The following is a 21836-nucleotide window of genomic DNA, read 5'->3' as shown; positions in this document are numbered from 1 at the left end:
CAAAATTCATATTTTTCTAGGTACCTACATACCTATACTCATTTCAGCCAATTCGAAAAAAATTCAAGCAAAAAAAGTGAATTTGAACGGTTTTGTCAAAATGATTGTGAAAAGTGTGGTAATCGGAGTATTTTGATCTACTGAACACGAATACAGCGTTTGTTTTTCGTAAAAGAACTTTTTCATGCTGGAAAGCTCTGGAAAAGTTCTTTTAAGTTGATGAAAAATTGTAATTTTCACGATCCTATCCATGTTCAAGCTTTTGGTAGAGGGCTACAAGTGATGATAAATTTTGAATTCAATGGACCGAGGTGGTTCAGAACTTGAATCGCCACTGTTAAGGAGGGTTACGCTCAACCAACTAAATTTTTTTGAATAGTCTCCCACTCGTTTCTGGTCACTTTGGAAGAACTTCCAGTGACGTTTTTCTATTGCTCCAGAATTTCAAAATTTCTCATCGAAAATGTTTTGTTCTGAGGAAAATTTTTGTACTTAAGTAGGTACGTAGTTAGTTTGTGCGAATAGTTGTGTCTCACCTAAAACCACTCCCTCCTCACTCCCGAATTTCTAAATTTCAAGCCATTTTCCATGGAAGCATATCCAGCACGATTTTTGATTTCTCCAGAATTTTAAGCTTTTCCAGAAAGCGTGGAAATTTATTTGGGCTGCTAGCAATGTAGCTATGGCTTATTCGTGAGCTTTTTAACGAGTTTATCCACGATCCGAATTCCAGGCGCGCACCTCAAGAAAGCTTGACTAGCATATTTTTCAATTCAAAGTTTAAATTCAAATTTTTTATTTTATACCCTCGAGGTGCCTGCCTGGAAATCAACTCAAATCAGAATAAGCTCATTGCGCTTTACACAGGTTGGAAGTGAGTTAAAACTCGATTTTTAGCTGCCCAAATTAATTTCCACGACTTCTGGAAAAATTGTTTACTTAATTCTGAAGCATTTTGAAATCGTGCTGGAGGCTTCAAATGACCAGAAATGGTAAAATTATGTTCGAGGGAGTTGATATTAGTTTAGTTTCAAGAAGTACCTAATTTCCATAATTTATACTGAATAATAATATCTATGTATTGTATTCTTTATTGCCAAAAATGATAAATTTTCAAAATGGCATGAAAAAGTGTTCAAAATATGTTAAAATTAGATACATATAAGAAATCGAAAAAGAGCATTCAAATCAATTAAAATTATCTAAAACTGAAGAAGTTTCGAAAAAATTGCACAAAATGTAACGAAAATAGAATAAAACACCGTTAAAAATATCTGAGAAACCAAATGATCGTAAGGTCAAGCGACATTAAATAAAATCATTAAAAAAAAAAAAAAAAAAAAACACTAAAAACAATAAAATCACTAGGGTACAAATTAACAAAAAATGATGAAATTCTAGTGAAATTTGACAAAAACTCAATGAAAACATATTCTAAAAGTATTAAAATTATGTATGTAAGAATACAAAAAAATCATTTCATGATTTCAATGAAAATTGCCAAAACAGCTTTTGATTATTCCTTCCTATAAAATGGTGGAATAATTAAGCCACCATAGCGAATAGGTAGGCTGATAGTCAAATTCTCTGTGTCGTGACTTGTGATAATGCGTTATTTTCCATTTTACATATTCGTTAGGGCTCTCGGTAATGGTCTCTATATATGTATTTGTGTGAAAATTACATTACGCGTAAAATAAACTCGTTCACGCGTCGTACGTACGTACGTACAATATATTTAAAACATATACGACCATACGAATATTTTAATTTGCGTACAGCCTAATTTTTTTCTCATGATGACGTCGTTTGTTTTCGAGTCCGCGATAAAGTTTATTTTTTATTTTCAACGTACTCGTACTTAGCATGGCCCAAGAGTGAGAGTCGAAAAATTATACGAAACTTGGGTATAGGTTATGTGCCTGTTTGTACCTCTGATATGTAAATTAGGCATCGTGCATCTGCCTGAGAGTTGATTCAGTTGCGTAAAACGTGTGCAAGGCATTAATTAAACCCGTGTCTCGGCTTATACTTTATTGCCATGGGATGGATCGAATTTGGTTTGGTTATAGGTACCCGTATATGTATACTGCTTTAAAGCTGTGTTTTGTGTTGCAACATATCTAGTACGTCTTCTGCTTTTTTAGGGAGGGGGAGGATTCTGGAAATTGAAAAAAATCTGAAATATGAGAAATTGATTTACCTATAGGTACATTTGTTTAATTTGAGAATTTTCAAGCAATTTTCTGAAACTTTGTATCCAATCGATAATGATGTGGGTAGAAAAGGTAATGAAGCTCCCTTTTAATTTGCAAATAAACAACCAAAGAAAATTATGCAGCAATTGAAATAGTGAACCGAACTGTCCGCTTCAAATAAATGCAGAATCAAAACAAGCTATTCTACCCTTGCTTTGTACATAAATGTACGTAATAAATGGGGTGAGTGAAATTGTAAATATGGTTACGATTATTGTAGACTTTAATACGCCAGATCGTGGATATATCCACAATGATACGAGGGGAAAAGATGATAAATCTTTTTAATCGTCGCTTGCGCGTGTTAAAGAGTTTTTCGAAATTCAATATTGTCCTTTAACCCTTGCAAAGTTTGCAAACTGTAACCAATGTAAAGAAATGCTACCGCATTCACCCTCGATAGCCATTCGGTATGGCATTTGAGTAGATTACTCCCAATACGTGTGTGTACGAGTACTTATACCTATACTTCTGTCCATATGTATCCTATACCCATAATGTATGAACATAGTCGACTGGTTGTTGCGAGTAGAGTACATTTTACGCTTAATAATTTAATTATCTACGAACGTCGTAGGCTTTAATTTAAAAAGAGAATGATATTTTTGTTTAGCATGGTAAATGTCGTTCTTGATTCAGTGTTCGTTCGTGGACTGTTCTGTTAGGTACTAGGCTCTATCATACGCGAGTGTAGTAGGGTGGTTCTTATACTTATTTTTGGTTGAAAAAATTTTTCTTGTGGAGGGATACCTACCTTATTACACTGCAAGTGCAACTGCATGCTACCTTAGCCTTTTAAAGATGGAATGGAAATAAAAATTGTGTCATCTTTCAATTTTGAAATGCGTGCAGTTATCGAGTCATATTAATTTTTCTTTCAATTTCACCTGTGCAATTATAATTTTTAAGCAATTATACTTAATGGGAACAGTTTTCAATATTGCTGCCTTCAATTTTTTGAACTGCATATAAATTGTTGAGACGATTCAATGAAAGCTTTCGTTCAACCATGAACCAATTCTTAGGTAGAGGTACGTTCTTGAGAATAGGTACTTATGTTAAATGATCGTCAGATAGGTAGATAGGTATGAATACTGCGTGCTATGTATGGTACCTATATACGATTATACGAGTTCTTCGAAAAGCCATTAAATTAACATCTACTTGATTTAATCCAGTTCAAAGTGTTTTATTATAACCAGTCACATTATCTACAAGGAAAAAACTCAATTTTTACCCCGCATTGATCTGTAGTTCATTAGTTCCTTACATTGCAGAAAGTACGACTGTGGATGCAGGTCTTAAAGTGAACACGTTTTTCATTCCGGGGTGAACGGACACCTTATCGCTGCAAGAAATTTGAGAATTATGATAAATGACCAAGTTTTCTTAATTCTGTTTTATTATACCGATCTATGATGCATTGTATTAGTAAAATTTTTACCCATTTTTATAGCCTGAATTTTGACTTGCAATTTCTACTTTCATGTGCGCTGGAAGTCCTTTGATTGAAATATGTAAATCCACTATTTCCGTTTCAGTGCCCAAATTTGTTATCATCAAAAAAGTTTCGCGATCTTCTAGTGATCTATTTGGGGAACATGTGAAACGTCGTGTTTAATTATTTACCTAGGTCTATACTTATCGAGTGATTTGTCTTCATGAAACAAGTACCTATTACCCTACCTATAGGTAACTAAAGGGTACTCTAGATATAGACTTGAAATTAGATTTGAATCATTTACTAACCTCGTGAAAGCGAATACCCAAGCAGAAACTGTGAACAACTTTACATCTCCGTGTCTCAATGTTTCCCTTTTGCGTAAATGTGACATTTTCTTGAACATGTTATAACGACTATTTTCTTCGCGTTTCTGTTTTTCCACATTCAATCTCCAATAATTTGGACATACTGGTAGGTACGTTTTATGATTATTTGAAAAACCTGAAATAGGTAAGTCATTTTGAAACAATTGCATTCAACGTCTGTAGCATAGGCTATTTAAATTGTGTTGTGTAGGTCCAGGTACGTACCTATTTGTTCAAAAAATTAAGTCATCGAGTTGGTACCAACCTGCATTGAGCGAGTCATCCCACTGCATAGGAGTTCTGGCAGCGTCTCTTAGTGTTTTGGTGTACGTATCCAAGTGTGTATCTATATGCTGATCCTCTCGAACCTCGCAGCCTGTCATTGCAATTTCTTGGCCATAATAATGATAAGCTACACCGGGAAGAAGCATCACCATCGTTACGTACATATATTCGTATTCTTCGTTGAACCATAATCCTTTTCTGTAACGGTCGTGATTATCCGACTGCAAAATTGTATTTTAGCCACTGTTAGATATTTATTACTTGATTGAATCTGTACTTATCCAATAGTCGAGTTCTTCTCAGCTTTGATGCTTATTAAAATGGACCATCTTATCTATCGGTTCTGTTAGCATAGGTACCTAATTAATTTGATACCAACGTGAATACGTATTGTTGCAATCAATTTTAGATTCTGTTAGTTTAGTTACTCTTACTACACCTTAAAAATTCGTTTACCCAGATTATTGAAAATTTGTGATTTTTAATGGTTTTTATAAAATTGATTTCATGAAAGTAGATTTTTTCTCGTATTACAATTCCGTATCTTTAACCCACGTGCACGTACCTATATAGATCTACGCACAAGCAAGTAAAGTACCTACATTACATTGTAAATATTATACTTACATTCCAATTCATGGTTTCACCTGTTGGTACTACGTTAATTGCACTAGTGATTAAATGGCGATAAAATGATGCGTTATAGTACTCTTTGATTCCATTTAAATAAGTGTTCAAAGGAAAATGTAAAATTCTTTCTCCGTTAGTTCTGTAATATTTACGAAATGCTTCGTACTCGGAATAAAGCTCTCCGATCAGCACTCTAGATTATAACAACGGTGACAAGTAAGTACCAAAAAAATGAGCATTTTTTGAAACGATTTCAGTATACTTATGAGTATGAATATTCGATAGTGATGGAATTCACCTTTCGTAATCTCCGAATTTTTTAGTTATTCTGTGGACGAATTTCCTTAAATTTTTAATAAGTTCGTATGTTTCTGGTAGATCTACTGTGTAGATATGCTCGAAATCCATGTACATCCTGGGATCTTTAACTGTAGAGAGAGGCGGTTCATCTCTGAATTGTTCATCTTCAAATAATCTTTGTATCGCGTCAAGTCTGAAACCAGCCACTCCTCTGTCGGTCCAAAATTTGAAAACTTTCTAAAAATGGGGAAGGGGAAACATTTAGTATGAAAACCTATTTTCATGTTGTCAATGAGATCAGTATATTATGCAAATACAGATAGGTACGTGGGTATAGATACTTACTTTTTTTCATTTATCACTTTTTTGTTACGGAAATTGAGATATGGTTGTTGCACAGAGGCCTGATGTAAATAAAACTGTTTCCTTTTTTCATTCCATTCCCAAGTAGACCCCTCGAAAAAGCTGAGCTGCGGATTGAAATCGAAAATCGTTTTTAAAGAACTAATCCGGTATCTTACTTACGAGTACGTCGCGGTCGCTGTCTTTAATATAGGTACATTTAAAGTCTTCATTAAGGTGGATGGTTCAAAGAAGGGGGAAAAAACATGGAAGATTTTGACCAAATTTGGTGGAAATCTTCCTTTCAAGTTGACCTAGGTCATTGCCATCAAAATTCTAGACCGTTTTTTAGTGTTCTACTGAGTGACTGAAAACTTGCCATTGCTTGTTTTTGGCAACGTTTGAATTTTGAATTTTTTTTTTCTAAAATATTTCACATAAGACTAATAAATATTGAATGATAATATTAGGTACTGCCAATTTATAAAATCGAGAAAAATAGCCAAAAACTTGACAAATTCTTTCGTTTTTTTGAGATCTGAAATTTAAAAAGTTGGAGCCAAAATCACAATTTTTTCAAAAATTGCCTCTCTTCGAGGTTGTGGACTCATGTTTCCCCTCCAGGAGCACCTCCAAAGCTAAACGATTTTCTCGTTGACTTTCAACTTGAAATGAAGGTCTCAGCTGAATTGGGTCATAAATTCTCCTACACTTTTTTTTTTTTGTTGCGATCCACCTTAACATACCTAATATATCAAACGATATAAGAATCTAGTAAAAAATGAAGAAAAAAAAAATACTTGATACTAACCCAATTATTTGGTGGGATAGGTACTCCATTCTTGTCATAACCTTTTGGATCTTTCCATATGTAATAATCAGTGTATGGATGTTCTCTATTGATCGATTTAATGAACCAAGGGTGCTGATCACTGCTGTGATTTATTACCATGTCTATCATCACTTTGATTCCTTGCAGCAGAAATTAACGAAAATTCATTTTAATAATCTTTAAAGGTATAGGTACTGCATTACACACAATTATTAATCATGAAAATTAAGGATCATCAGCTGACTTGAATCGTTTCGGTAAATGTCGATTAGGTACCTACTTTTGGAAATGAAGCTCATTATACTTATGTACCATGCATAATCGAAAATATTTGACTTGGGTATTTCTAAAATTTGGAACTAATTGCCGCAGGTAGCTTTTGAAACTTCTTATGGTGTGTGCTTTTTTACACTCTTAGTTTGCCTAACTGGCATTTGATCTCAACGCTTTGGTTTGGCCACAAAGCAGTGGGAAAAAAATTAAAGAGTGGTAGGTGCCTTAGGTTGATAATTTCAGCGGTGATAAAATTTATCAGACGATCAGTTACAAGATCCTCGAATTTAGATTCATATTTGATCGATTTTTGAGACACATTCAAGCTGCGTTTTTATTAGGTATCACATTGTTAAGTGTACTGTACCTCCACTTTCTTAGCTACACGTATTTGTACGTTTACATACCTCTGGCTTTTGCTTCTGATATTAATCTATCAAAATCATGCAGCGTTCCAAACATCGGATTGACGTCGAAATAATCCTGAATATCGTAACCATTATCTACCATAGGGGACGGGAAAAAAGGAGTTAAATAAACCACGTCTATTCCAAGATCTACAAAATGGTCGAGTTTTGAAGTTAAACCTGTCGAAAAAACACGTAAGTAGGTAAGTAAGTATTTGTAAATGGTTCATTATTGCCAATTTAAAAAATTGTTATAATTCAAACCGAGTGATTTCATCTTGCGAATACCTCGATATTTTTCAACTTACCGTTCAGATCGCCTATTCCATCTCCGTCGCTATCTTTGTAAGACGATAAAAGTAACTGGTAGATTTGCATATGTCTCCACCATGTCGTATCCATTGCATCCACGGCAATATGTAGCGAATAAAGAACTATTAAGAATTTCACTCGGAACAACATTTTGACCGTTTGAAAATTGCTTCTCGTCAAGTAAGAACGACTTTAAAAGTAGTTATTTATTGGAAATCGTCCATTTATATGTGTGAATTCGATAGGTATATCTACCTATTGCACATACTTTAAAGCCTATCATTAATTCATTGATGCGATGATACACTTGAAAGTCATAAAATACCTTAATCTTCTTAAACCTCATTGTTTCATTGTTATAGATATAGGTATACGATAAACAGCCCATTCTGTAAAATTCTAACGACCAATTGCATCTTCAAATTAATCCGTTCGGTGTTCCCGAAATTCGATAATCTCGAGATAGGCACTCGATGCAAAATTCTTTAATGTACCTACAGCATTCAAACGACGTCATACGTGATACGCGTAGTATACATAAGATCCTGCAACAGATGAAGACCTTTCTAGGAATTCTTTAAAAGATCTACTGATTAATGGTAGCCTTTTTCTTCAATACCTATTGCCTTCACTACAACTCAAAGCAAGGAAAAGGCAGTTGCACTTCTAATGGAATAAAATCCAACTCCCAGTTGCATTTTTTTAGGTAAATAAGTAGGTACTTACTCAAAAATTTCAATTCGACCTTGAGACACATTCAAGTAGGTAGGTAGGTAGTGGAAAGTTTTCCAAATTGGTAATTTTGCAAATTGTGAGTAAATATATTTACCTAAGCGATAAATTAATTGGTTATCAATTATCATCAATTAAGACCATTAATCGCAAAATCAACATTTTTTAAACAATCGTGTACTTTACATCTTTTTGGCATTGTGATATAATGCTTTTAAACGGATATGATCGTCTTGAAATTGAATTATGGTGAGATTGAAATGCTTCCATTGTGAAATTAAACGAGTGTTCTATTTATTGTGGGGTTTCACACGCGTTTGCTTTCGAGGTCTTATTGAAACAAACCCTTTTACTAATTTCGACCGTGCTGCAAATTTCTAAGCTACCTATACATTTGACTTTATCGTTTTTTCAATTTTCAATCAAGGTATGACAATGCATTTCCAGGTATGATCATAAAATCTATTGTTGATTTTGGTGCGAAACCATTAAAAAATCCAACTACATAATATTATTCTCTCCAGTCCTACCCATACTAAAATAATATGGTTGATATTCGCCTTATCTTTCTATAGGATGGTCAACAATTGAATGTTTCGCTCCTAGCTTTATGGCTCTGTGTAATTTGGGTTGACTCATTAAGAAAAAACACCCAGGTAGGTTCTTTTTTTCAGGGTTTTAAAGTCTAACATAATGTCAATAATTTATCAAACAAATTTCTAAATTCTCAAGTCAGACAAAATAATGTGCTTACCTATTATAAAATCTTAAAAAAAAAAAGTCTGACATACTTATTCTCTAAATTTGAAACAGTGAAATTTCACTGCTTAGCAGTCACGACATTTTGCCTTCTTAAAAGCAGTAGTTTTTTACTGCAAAACAGTGAAAAATCTACTGAATTGATCTGTAAAAATAATTTTGACTGACTAATTCAGTAGATTTTCTACTGTTTTGCAGTAAAAAACTACTGCTTTTAAGAAGGCAAAATGTCGAAGTCAGACGAGATGATAGAACCCTACATATGAATATTGGTGGTTATTACATTTTTTTCTAGCTTTTAAATGTCTGACATAATACAATGAACTCGATAGAATTTTTTTCGTTTTCAGAAGTCAGCGTCTCGCAAATTGCGTTTCGCGGATCAGCGTGGGGCTGATTTGGGACAGCCCCCGCCGTAAAAAACATATCCATGTCAAAATAGTCTCAAAGCCTATAATTTTAAGCAGCAAGATCATCTCGAGTGCTATACCCAGGGGTGTTTAAGAAATCACATTTTCAAAAGTTCATTAGCATTTTTGAAAAAATAAATTTCAAAAGCAAGTGGTACGCCTGCTGCGAGTCACCTCGAAGGTAGGTTCTAGGTGGTAGATAAAAAATTTATTTTGAAAAACCATCCCGAGTTTTTTTATTTTCAAAGTTAGGAGGCATCAAAAGCCATCGATGGTTTTTCGATGGATTATGACCAATATCATATAGGTGAACGACTCAACGACAAGAATCGTTCTCGAACGAGGCGTCTTTGCGAAGGGATCGTAATAGGGTTGTCTGGGCATCCCGCGAATTTCTAAAAAGCACGCTCGCCGCCGTCGATTCATTTCATTAAGCGTCTATTGTGTGGTAATTTCGATACGAAAAGCAGTATCCTTATCAATGACACATAATTTACCACCGCTGATGTAAGTTTTATCAACAACAGCAGCAGCAGCAGTAGTAACGACGACGACAACTTGTATCTAAGTAATACGGGAAACCGCGCAATATATTTTTCGTTCGTCAATTAAAGCATGCTTCAAACTTAATCGGGCTAATTCATTTTTTGATGAGTTATATGTACGTACCTCTCTCTATCTACCTACGAAGCAGTATGAAAACCCATTCATTCCTTAAGGTGCCATTACCGATTACGTGTGTTCACATTTTTATTCTTTTTTCTTCAATTTCTATTGGTTTTTCCTCAGTTTATAAAAATTGATGAATTAATTTTTTGGGCACCTACTTAATTACATCCGAATGACAAGTAGGAATAGGTAATCTATAGAGTATTATTCTAACAAAAGAACTTCAAAATCGCTCAGTCGCCAATTTTGCTCATTTTTTACTGAAACTTGGTGTGGAGAGGGTTGGGTTCATAAGGTAGCTCATAAAATATTTCTGCCACCCAATTAGAAATTTCTGGAAATATCGTTTTTTGTCACATTATAACTAGAAGAATTTCTCAAGGTTTAGTTTCATTAGCAGTGCTAACACTGCTAATCGAAATTACGGTAGTTGGAGCATGATCAAACTAAATGATTCTCAGAGTTGAAGCTGTTCATCAATATGGAACTTTTCTAGATTTTATGGCAATTTTTTGACAAAATTCTGACTAAAAATTCGCTGAAAATTCAGATACTTTCAAGTTGGTAGGCAATTCATTTATTTCACTGAAAGATTACAACCAAAAATCTCAATTTTTTTGAACCAAATCTTGAGAAAAGTATGGTAGGTGTCACGAGACCAATAAAATACATGATATGTATTTTGAAATTGAAAATTTATTCCAAACAAATTTGAATTTGAAACTCATAGGTTGTATTTGGGGTGAAAAATTGTTTGAAATTTTGTAGCGCCTAGGTATACATAGGTATAGGTGTATATGTAGATTACGAAATAAAAAAAAATGAAAACTACAATATTTTAAAATCTAGGAATTAAGCATTGAAAAAAATCACTGAAAACATATTATAGTTGATTAATTATTAAATTATGATTTTACTTCGTCTCTTCGTCCATTTAAATCAAAATCAGTTTTTCATACATCTATACCATTCTACCGTCTATTTTGTACATTATTACATTTTCGTTCACAAATCCAATAAGTTAGTTGGACGATTGTGTTGATTTTTAATGATGTTCCTTGAGTTTTTGTGATGCTTGATGGAATTCATACTAAGTATACGAAAATTAGAAAAGTCCTACAAAACTTTAATATTTTCGACAATTTTGCGTGAAAAAGAATTTTCTCTTTTTGAAAAACTCGATATTGAATAGATTACATATTATAATAGTACTGAGGTGATCTGCGTTGTTACTTAGATGCGAAGAAGCTGATCATGGAGCGCAGAATGCACGCCCATAAATGAGGTGGAGATGGTGGAGTAAAAAATGCACGCCTAGTTTTGCTACCAAACCAGCTACCGCGGGTTAAACAAGCCCAACAATTCCAATGTTTATATGGTGAAATTAATTATTGATAAATTTATGGGGGCGGGTTCGAGCAACACGTTAGGGTCTTTTTCTTCTTAAACCTTCGTCTTAATTAACGGGCAACGGGCATTTCGAACCTATGCAAACGCGCGTAGTTAGGCAGGCTACACGAGTGCTCTGTAACTCGACTACCATAACCATATAGCGATAGGAATGCTTCGAGGCATCCGAGTTCAAAAATATCCACCAAGTTAGATGTAGCTATAATTAATTTCATTTTTTTTTTTTTTTTTTTTTTTTTTTTCTTCGAATGTTGTTCACAACTTCAACTACCTATACCTACCTGTCCATTAAGTACATGATTTTTCGAAGCACCCATTTTCAAAGCAGGAATTTGTTGAGACTGGGGTGAAAGCTGCGAAAAAGACCTTACTTAAATCGCAAAAAAAAGGCGATCTCAAAAGCACGCGTTGGAAAATACTTAACACCATACCATCTATGTACTTTATTTTCTTTTTTGAAAAAATATATCTACGTACGAAACGAATTTTTGGTTAACTTTGCCTCCTGCCGAGCTTCCGAGTGCCAATTTATGTTATCATTTTCAACGCGTTCATTTCTCGTCGTCTAAAGCGATTTAGAAAATAGATTTTTCGTGTTTTAGTTGATTTTCCTTATTTAATAGCCTTTTTATTTTATGAAACTTTTGAAAGTTGACACGATAGATGGAAGTTTATTCTATGGTTATAATGTGCGCCTATTTTTATGCCACGAATAGGTAATATTACGATTACTACGCTATCCTATTTGAGTAACATTAGCGAATTTTACTGAGAAATACCTATGCTACGTTCAGATATGCCAGCAGCCAGCTCAGGAGCAAAGATAAAGGTTTAGAAACGTAACATATTTCGAATTGTTAAGTCGATTGGTTAGTTTTAAAATATTATAAAAATCTACATAAGTTCGATATAAATTTCGGGATGTAATTATTTACTCGTCGTTTGTTATATAAACAGAAACAGGAATTTTCCAACCTCGTGTCAGCCAAACTTGGCTCATCTATAGGTGGTTAGATGAAGGTAGCAAGGTACCAGAGCCACCAGAGGAATCCAGGATCGAGATGTAGCGACGGCTGTGGGTAGCAATAAAAATATTATAATATAGTTTACGCGCAGAAGAACGTAGAGAGAACGCATTTCCATGCCAGAGAAGGGTGAAATATACCTATGATGTGTAGGTTATAGGCAAAGGTATATCGTACTCGCACATAAGAAATCTATTCAAAGTATGAATAGTTCGTTCGCAGGTGTATAAAAATGTCATTTGTTTTAGCTGTCAGATAAATGGTTACGAGTTGACCCTTGACCGTAGATACGATTACAATTAGATGCGTATGCTATTGCTAGCAACTTTACCAAGCAAAGATGCTATTAGGAAGAGTGAAAGAGAGAGAACCAGAGATAGAGCGGCGAGATTTAATCAAGATAACAAAATATTCATGAATCATAACATTTCCATATAAGTTTCATTTTCTTATTTCTAACCCTTCTGCTGTATTTTAATAATTCTAGCTTAATTTAAGGACCATGGACCAGTCGTACGAATTTAAATCATCTTATATACGTACCTACCTATTTGAAAAAGCAACTGGTCCGTTTCAAGCGCAGTTTTAATGATGTTTAATCATTTATACGTATCAACTTAAATAACTTCTTATGATGCCGTGTCAGCAATTTTTATCGTATGTATACCTACTTGTGCTTAGTGCTTACCTATTAAGTATTGATTCCTCGATAAGTCTACAGTCTCGTTCTCTTCACATCTTGAATATGATTATGGTTATTATTTGAATTCAATTATGAAATGTTCCATCCAAGCATAGGTATTGCTTACAAATCGAGCTCTTTTAATCCTTATAATTAGGTACAGTTTTGAAACAAACAAAGCCAGATCGAAAAAACACATAAAAATGAATCACCAGCCAAAATTTCAGATACTCGAGTAAATTTTTCGTTTTTTCGCGGATTTTTAGATATAGGTAAATCAAAGGGCCAAAAATTGTAAAAAAAATCAAAAAGTTATACCAGACTCGACTAAAAATTTAAAATTTGGTACGGCTATTTTGAACCCTTCCAAATCGATTGGATACAGTTTCAAACCGTTTTAAGGAGCTCTGAAGTCTCCGGCAAATTTTTGAAAGTTGAAATCTCTCAAAATTTTATTAAATGAAATTTGAGAACTAAAAGTGGAAATGATTTCGAGCCGTTCTTCAACCTTCAATGATCGTTTTGAGAATTCCAGTCTCCCCCTCCCCGCCCTCAAAAAAACACTATAAAATCGTTCTTAATAATGATTGACGACGTTAGACAGGAAAATCGTGAGAAATCAGTTTTTGGATTTTTGAGGGCTCTATTTACTTATAAGTGTTTTTTCTGTAATAGCAGATCCCAAAGAAGGAAAATTATTTCAACTGGCACAAAAAATTTGGAACCGCACAAAAGGAAATCGAAAGAGGACCTCAAAACATACCATCAGCCAAAATTTCAGGTGCTGAAATTCATTTTTCGATTTTTAGCGAATTTTTGATAATTCAAATTTGCCCCAGATTTAGAAAAAATCAAACCTTCAGAAAATTGGCATAGAGTTCAGAAATTTGGTGTATACTAATATCCTATTTTTGACCTTCCCGGTCAATTGGTAACGGTTTCGAACAGTTCGGGAGCTTTCAGCGGATTTTCATTTTTTTCATTTCTTGAAAAATTATCACCGGAGAAAATTTTCGATTTGAACGACAACGTCGAGTTGATATAGGCGCTGAATTTCATTCTCACCCCATTTGTGGAATCTTTTCAAAAGTTAGAGAATCCAAAAATCTGACGAAGGTTCCAAAACCGTTCAAAACCATCACCAATTGACTTCAAAAGTTGAAAATTTAGGGTGCAAACTTTTCATATGTATTTTTCATATGTATTTTTTTGTTCAGCCATTCGAGGATGATTTTTTTTTTTTAAATCGCTTAATACTGAAGAAAATTTTGGGTTTGAACCGGCACGAATAGATTTTGATGATACGTGCATGATAGATCCTAGTTTGTGGGTGCTGAACTTTATTTTCACCCCACTTACAACGTTTTTATGAAAACTGGAGACAACGAAAATCCCTCTTGAGACTACAGAACGATTTGAAACCGTCTCTAATCGACTCGAGATGATGTAGAAAATAGGATATAAACCAAATTTCAGCTTTTTGGGTCAATTCGCTGATTTTTTTTATTTCTGCCAAAATTTGAATTTTTAAAAATTTGCCAGAAATTGGAAAATGAATTTTAGCAACTGAAATTTCGAATGGTTTATATGTATTTGCATGGTGCCTGTTAGTGGCTCGTTTGACTGATAAGATTCCCTAAATTTTTCCAAAACCAATGTTCACCAGCTCAAATCCCTATTTTTCTTAAGCGATTTCATAATTGAAAATTTGAAAAATCAACTGTTCCTGTATCATATATTCGTTGAACGAACAAAAAAAAAAAAAAAAAAACGAAATTCAGTTTGCAGCATTTTAATTTTCTAAGCAAACTGTTTTAGATTGCACAGATGCAGTGATGAGAATGAAGGGATAAATCATGTCAGAGAACTTACGAGTATATATGTGTATGCTTAATTCAATCAATCCCAATCGATCAAAAGGTTACCAACGAAAAGATGATTTTTTGTCACCAACAAAACCTTCCCACTGCTTTAAAAATGAGAATTGAAAAAAAAGTAGGTACAAGAGCATCGAAGTTAATAACGTAATTATAATATTATTTTTAACAAACTGCATCGCTTAATTTTGGTATTAATTTGTTTCGCGTCGACAGGATGTGTCTATGTGTTTTTTGCTTGGCTTCATGGGTGGGTCGAGTTGTTTCAAAAGAGTAAAACTTTTACAAAATCACCGTACGTGGTCCGATGACAATTGTCAGGCATTATAGCGTACAATGCGTACGTGGTATTGAAATGAATGACGAATAAAAAAAAAAAAAACACGTTGATTAAGAAAAAGGAACAAAAAATACGCAGATAATGGTTTCGAAATCGATGTATTTGTTTAGAAGAGGGTCACTTCACTTGTGATGTCGATTTCGAATATGCGAGCATGAGCACTGAGCAGACAAAACACTTCATGTTGCGCATACATTAATCGCGTGAATTTGTGAAATACAAAATATACGTAGGTACATAATATGATGTAGATGTTAATTTACATAATACATATATCATATCAATACTGATGCAATTCATAAGTATTTGGTAGGTACTTGTTTTCCGCTTGTCTGCAGTCTCCCTCTCTTCTCTGCCTAATTAGAGCTTTTGTTTTAAAAAATGATATCACAGAAAATCGTTTACACGACTAAAGTAGATGGATGCATTTATTTTAGCCGCGTAAACAATTTTCTATGATATCATTTTTTAAACAACAGGATCAATTAGGTAAAAAAGAGAGAGAGACTGCATGCCGATTGGAATGAATCGATTTACCTAAATGGCTATTAGATTCCTATTCTACTTCTGACGTGAGATCAAGTAATACTCGTAATTCTGTTCCGAGATATGTACTTGGTGCATAGATATATTTGTACACTTAATACCTACTACATATTTTAGGAACTAATGCAATTCATAAGTAGGTACCTATGTGATAAGTACCTACTTGTTTTCCGTGTGTCTGCAGTCTCCCTCTCTTCTCTTTCTAATTAAACCTATTGTTTTAAAAAATGGTATCATAGAAAATTGTTTACGCGGCTAAAATAGATGCGCAGTTTTTAAATAACAGGTAGGTACTATTGGGCAAAGAAGAAAGAGAGACTGAATATACAGATGGAAATAAAATCATATCGAGTATTAAATTTCAGCTACGCTTTTTCTAGGATCAAGTAATTCTGTCCCGAAATTCGAATTCGCAGGCCTTGCTTGAGTTTTGGTTGATAGAACGATGGCTGATAACGGCCTCATTGTGAAAATTTTTGGAAACTTTGGTACGCTTCGAATTTGATCTCTGCGAAGCAGATAGTGAAAATACACGCGTGAGTCAATTACGAAATTAGTGCTGAAATAGCTGCGATGAAGAAAATAATTACCCGCTTTGATACCCGGCATTAACACTGGCTACGGCAACTTCTAAATTTTCTGGCAATTCGGAGATCACATCGTGCAAATCGATTAGTTCGATTTCGCTTCCCAAGTTCAAAACGGTCACATACGTTTCGTAAGAATTTAGCGATCTGATCGGTGTCATAACAGAAAACAACAACAACGTTAAAAACTCTTCTAAGATAAGACGTTAATAGAATTGCCTATCCTGACGCCGTAAATCTTTTCATATCGTTTTTACGTGAACGTCTTCTGCTCAAGTTACTGACTGCTACTCACCTAACGAATGCATAGACCCATTCGGACACGATGTAGGATTTAAAATCTCCCCATTTCATTGTTTTTCTTCTTCTGATCTTGGAAAGCGCTTTGAATATGTTGTATTTGCTCATTTTTTCAGCCTTTTGCGTTTCGACGTTGGTTTTCCAGTAATTGGGATGCACTGGTAGCCAGGATTTGTACCTCGACGTGAATCCTTTGGACAAATTAAATCGTAAATGAACATTTTATATACCCATTTTTTGGAATTGAAAGATATCAGCTTGAGGAAGGATCAGCCTTTTTTGTCCAAAGAATTTCAAATATTATTTTAAAGACTTTGAATAAAGGCACGTAATAATCCTTGGTTAGTGATTATGTAGTATGTACTCGTATGTTTTACCAGAATTCATTGTATCGTCCCATTGCATCGGAAGTCTTTCACCATCTCTTGTAACGCCAGTTCCATCGTTATTTGGATCTTTCCTTTGATCAATTCGAACGAAATTATTCGTCATACCGATTTCTTGACCATAGTATATACACGCCACTCCTGGCAACATCATTATCGTTATGGTAACTATGTCCATGTACTCTTCGCATAGTCTGCTACCGACTCTAAAATTGTCGTGATTTTCGGCCTAAAAGAGGAGGTGCGTGATTTAAGGGCATCGTGTAAACTTCTATTCGCCATCATTTTGGCAAATAATCTACGCTGAAATGTTTTCTTACCACCCAGTTTGGAGTTGCTCCTTTGGGCATCGATTTCAACCAGTACAATATTTTTTTGTTAAAGGAAGATGCATCCAGAAAACTATTCAAACCAACAAAACCAAAATTGAAAGGAAAATGAGTTATGCCATAATCTTCCGTACCGTAGTAAGCCATCGTCATATTGGGATTGGTGTACGCTTCGGCTACAAAAATTCTGCAAAAAAAATATATATATATATGTGTATTTCATTGGTCAATCGCGATATACGAGTACGTGGATGTCCGATGTGTAATATGCTTACTTTTCATATTCTTCACTTTTTTGCCTGCTATACTGATCGATATAATCTCTAAGTTCGTGTATGAATTCGTAACTTTCCCACAAGTCAGTTGTATACTTATGATCTAAATCCGCGTATACTTTAACGACGCGATTATTAGGATCTGCGAGTGGTTCGTCTCTCAACAATTCATCCTCAACAAAGTGTTTGGTGGCGTCTAACCTGAAACCGGCTACACCTTTGTCCAACCAGAATTTCAAGATTTTCTGTCGAAATTTCGAACGTGTGAGGATTACGTATGGAATTTTTATTCGGTCCCTGCCAATCGAAAAATAGTGTAGGTACTCACTTTTAATTCTTTTTTCAATTCGGCGCTACGTAAGTTGAAATCTGGTTGTTTTACAGCGAACTGGTGCAAATAAAATTGTCTTCTTTTTTCGTTCCATTGCCACGCGGTGCCTCCAAATATGCTTATCTAAGTTAGTAAACGGGTGAATAAGGTAATGAAAAAAGTCCTTCAATACGAGCACATATTATGTACAAATAGGTAGATGTTGCACTTACCCAGTTGTTTGGTACAATGGGATTTCCTTCCACGTCGAATCCTTTTGGATCAACCCATAGATAATAATCAGTGTAGGGATCTATTCTATCGATAGATTTTTGAAACCAAGGATGTTCGTCACTGCTGTGATTAATAACCAAATCGGCTATAAGTTTTAAACCTAAATGAAAAGCATCGGGTTATTCGGCGAATAAGTATAAGAATATTTAAAATAATTTTTATGCAAATCATTCGAAATAAAATGTGTTTATTCTTATTTTGTTACATTGTTCATAAATCGTTTCGCTTAGTTTTCTAGTTTATTTTAGGACAAAGTAAGTTTCATTGGGGGGGGGGGGGGTGTACCGTGTATTCTACTCATTGGAGCTAGTTCAAAATCAAAACGTGGGTCTCTTCATGTCTAACTTGTAATATTGTACATACATACCTCGACTTTTTACTCCGCGCATTAATTCATTGAAATCTTCCATGTTTCCGAAAATGGGATCGATATCGGTATAATCGGAGATATCGTATCCTAAATCGTTCATTGGTGACCGAAAGAATGGCGAAATGTAAAGAGTTTCGATATTCAAATCAACAAAATGATCAAGTTTTTTCGTGATCCCTGAAAAAAACAAATACATACAAATAACGTGTAGGCGTAGGTAAGTAAACCTCGAGCAAATAAAACCAAAAAATGAATTTCCAAAGTAGAAGAAAAAGAAATGCACGTACCTTTAATATCTCCGAGGCCATCTCCGTTGCTATCTTTGAAAGAAGAAATGTAAATTTCGTATAGAGTCGTGTGTCTCCACCAGTCGGTATCTATTCCAGCTAGAGAATCGCCGATGGTGAAACTCGTCAGCAGTAAAATCGCTAATTTCAAATTCGCGTCCAACATTTTTCCTTGTGTCGATTCACCCGTCACAAGAATTAAAACTATGAAGAATTATGACGATCCATTCGACGTTATATATAATGTGAAATAATTATAAGTGCTTACTTTCGGGTGCTTTTAATTGTTTTTAAGGTCTCGGTTCTCCAAAAAATATAAAACTCGAGATAAAAAATTTACATACGCGTAATTAACAAGTGTCAGGCACTCGAGCTCCTACGCTCAAGCACTTGGATAGGATTAGTGTTGTTAGGTAATAGGTGTATGGTAACCGTTCTTGGTATAGGTAGATATCTAATTCATAATTTTCCGTCAATTAACTCATGGTAAACTACCGAAGTATGTGTAGCAAATACGTAAGAGATCTGTTATTTGTGCAAATCACATGAAAATGTAATGAATACTACTTGTCTGATCCGTTTTTCTATCACACGTACATATCTATAGCCAGTAACTGGCAAAGCTAGCCTGTTTTGTATGACTAGTCAGGATTAATACCCACTTAGGTATTTTGCCATTGATGGAGAGTGTCAGACGCGACAATTATTAGTTTGCTGGGATTAAACAATGACTTCATTTTGAAAACATTTCCACAATATTCGCTGTTTAACGCTCGAGGTAATTTTCCCCTTTACGTGCTTATAGACATTTAATATTGTTTTCGAAAAAATTGTTTGAAAATGATTTTATGTCGTTTTTCCATTTTTTTTTGTATATATATACCTATATTTTTTTATTTTCCCCCCTTTTCTGATTATAAAATTTTGAGGAATAAATCGTTTCAAGTCAAATAGGTAATTTTGCACAACAACAATGTACTTAGATATATTTTTTTGTAGGTACTATTTTATGACCTTTTTTAAGTGATCCAACTTTTGCCATGCTTCGCTTAAAACTGAAATCTTGGAAATTGGGGTCAGTTAGAAGTTCCATTCGATTTCCATAAAACTTTTATCTACGAAAATTTGGTGAATTTTTTTGTTGATTTTTTGGTCAAGCTGTCTCTTTTTGTATGTGCCCTCAAATAAACTGTAGTGAGCAATCTGAGAAACGTGGAATCGAGTTGGTTCTTTTTTTTTTTAGGGATTAGTTGTTTTAGTTGCTATTCTTTTTTTTGATGATTTCTATTTCTCTAGGTTCATAGGATAGGATGCACCTATAACTTCAATTTCTTCAACTTGAAAAAATATTGTATGGTAGGTAGTCAGTAGCAGAATGTAATCTCAATAATGCGGTTTAAAGTCTAGTAACAGTAACAGGAAAACCCGGCGTAAGTAACGTGTTATTTTGCAAATTGTACATACATACATACATACATACATTTGTAGTTACGTTTACCTACTTGATGAAATTGAGTTGATTGAAATTTGATACGAGATCTTTCATCACTCGGTTTTCAAAATTTATTTGTTTAAATGCACGTGATACGTCGTGAATTTTGTGTGAGAATGTCGTAAGTTCATTTTCACAATGAAGTAATTGAATAAATGTTTTTGCGATAATATCGACTGATTGGATTATCCATCAAATAAATTAAAGCTTGTTGAAAACTTGCACATATGTAAGTATGTATGTTCGTATATGGATACTTCAATATAGAATTCAAAATTTGAATTGTACACATAATTTACCTATCGTCTAGAGTTTCATTGAGACAATAATTAATTTTTCCATTTATCAAAGATAATATACCTAGCGATAAAACACGAGTAGTTCGAGTGCTAATCCTCATAAGTATACCTATGTAATGTACGACTTCTTTAGGCGCAGTGAAGTATTAAAGGTAGATTAATAATATGCCCACGTCCGCCGTCTAAACTTTTGGGTGAGAAAAAATTTACATGTATGTAATGTACCTATGTCGTCGTCGTCGTTTCCTTATAAGCAGTAGGCCTGTTGGCCTGTCTGCTGCGGTGTGGAACCTGTTGAGTATGAGCCTGAGGTATCCGTGAGTTTCCTCCTTGGTCTCCCTCATCTGCTTCTCTTCCCCGTGTGTATATTGAAGGACCTGTTTTGGTGATCTTGTTTCCTCCATCCTTTTGACATGATTTCTCCAATTTCCGAATTTGTAAGTATTTCCTTTCGTTAGCGTGTGTTTTTATTTTAACCAGGGGTTCACCTCCGCCTGGGATTCCATAGTTCCATCCGTTTTCTGTTGTTTGTGAGTTTTGAGTAAGGTTGATTTTCGTCTGACTTGGTTACCAGCCATGCCAGATATATCACGGTGATAGGGCTGCTATCTAGGCCTCCGCGCTTGCCTGGTCCTCTTTTAGTCGCCTTTTACGACAGGCAGAGGGTACCATAAGGATATTCTTGACCCGTCCCTACACGGGGGAATGTACCTATGTGTACGAGATATTTATTTAGTAGGTACTTACCACTAATCGGACATTAGACATACATAATACATAATTATGTACCAGTACCTATTGTACATATATTTCGACGAGTCGTCAAAAGATTATGGGTTGTAGTAAAATTGAAGTAATTGCGAAGAACTTTAGAAATATCTGACAAGGGAACCTCTTGAGGTGTCACACTCCGATTTGAACTGCAGGACCACGATTTTTGGAAAGGGCATAGTCTAAAACCCCCAAAACCAAATTTTCAGCTGTCCAAGTTCATTTTTAAATTTTTGGC

The 21836-nt window shown here is 34.5% G+C and overlaps 3 protein-coding genes across 3 annotated transcripts in view; 1 reads left to right on the top strand and 2 right to left on the bottom strand.

Moving 5' to 3' along the window:
- Positions 1 to 21836, top strand: part of LOC135833893 (ARL14 effector protein-like) — a 216828-nt gene that overhangs the window by 193676 nt on the left and 1316 nt on the right. The window lies entirely within an intron of this gene.
- Positions 3423 to 5513, bottom strand: LOC135833889 (maltase A3-like). Its single transcript, XM_065347706.1, has 6 exons — positions 5281 to 5513; positions 4980 to 5175; positions 4333 to 4573; positions 4008 to 4203; positions 3703 to 3846; positions 3423 to 3606 (listed from the first exon to the last, which is right to left on the bottom strand). Exons 1-6 carry the CDS (start codon positions 5394 to 5396, stop codon positions 3525 to 3527), a joined length of 975 nt encoding a protein of 324 aa, XP_065203778.1. The 5' UTR covers positions 5397 to 5513; the 3' UTR covers positions 3423 to 3524.
- On the bottom strand, positions 15432 to 21546 carry LOC135833891 (maltase 2-like). Its single transcript, XM_065347708.1, has 10 exons — positions 19037 to 21546; positions 18747 to 18926; positions 18319 to 18479; positions 18104 to 18229; positions 17776 to 18020; positions 17492 to 17687; positions 17163 to 17400; positions 16781 to 16976; positions 16489 to 16632; positions 15432 to 16406 (listed from the first exon to the last, which is right to left on the bottom strand). The coding sequence occupies exons 1-10, from the start codon at positions 19200 to 19202 to the stop codon at positions 16253 to 16255; spliced, it is 1806 nt and encodes a 601-aa protein (XP_065203780.1). The 5' UTR covers positions 19203 to 21546; the 3' UTR covers positions 15432 to 16252.

The sequence above is a fragment of the Planococcus citri genome, chromosome 2 (genome assembly GCF_950023065.1).
Source record: "Planococcus citri chromosome 2, ihPlaCitr1.1, whole genome shotgun sequence".
Taxonomy (NCBI): domain Eukaryota; kingdom Metazoa; phylum Arthropoda; class Insecta; order Hemiptera; family Pseudococcidae; genus Planococcus; species Planococcus citri.
The sequence above is the reverse complement of the archived record's forward strand: the minus strand, read 5'-3'. Positions and strand labels throughout refer to the sequence as shown.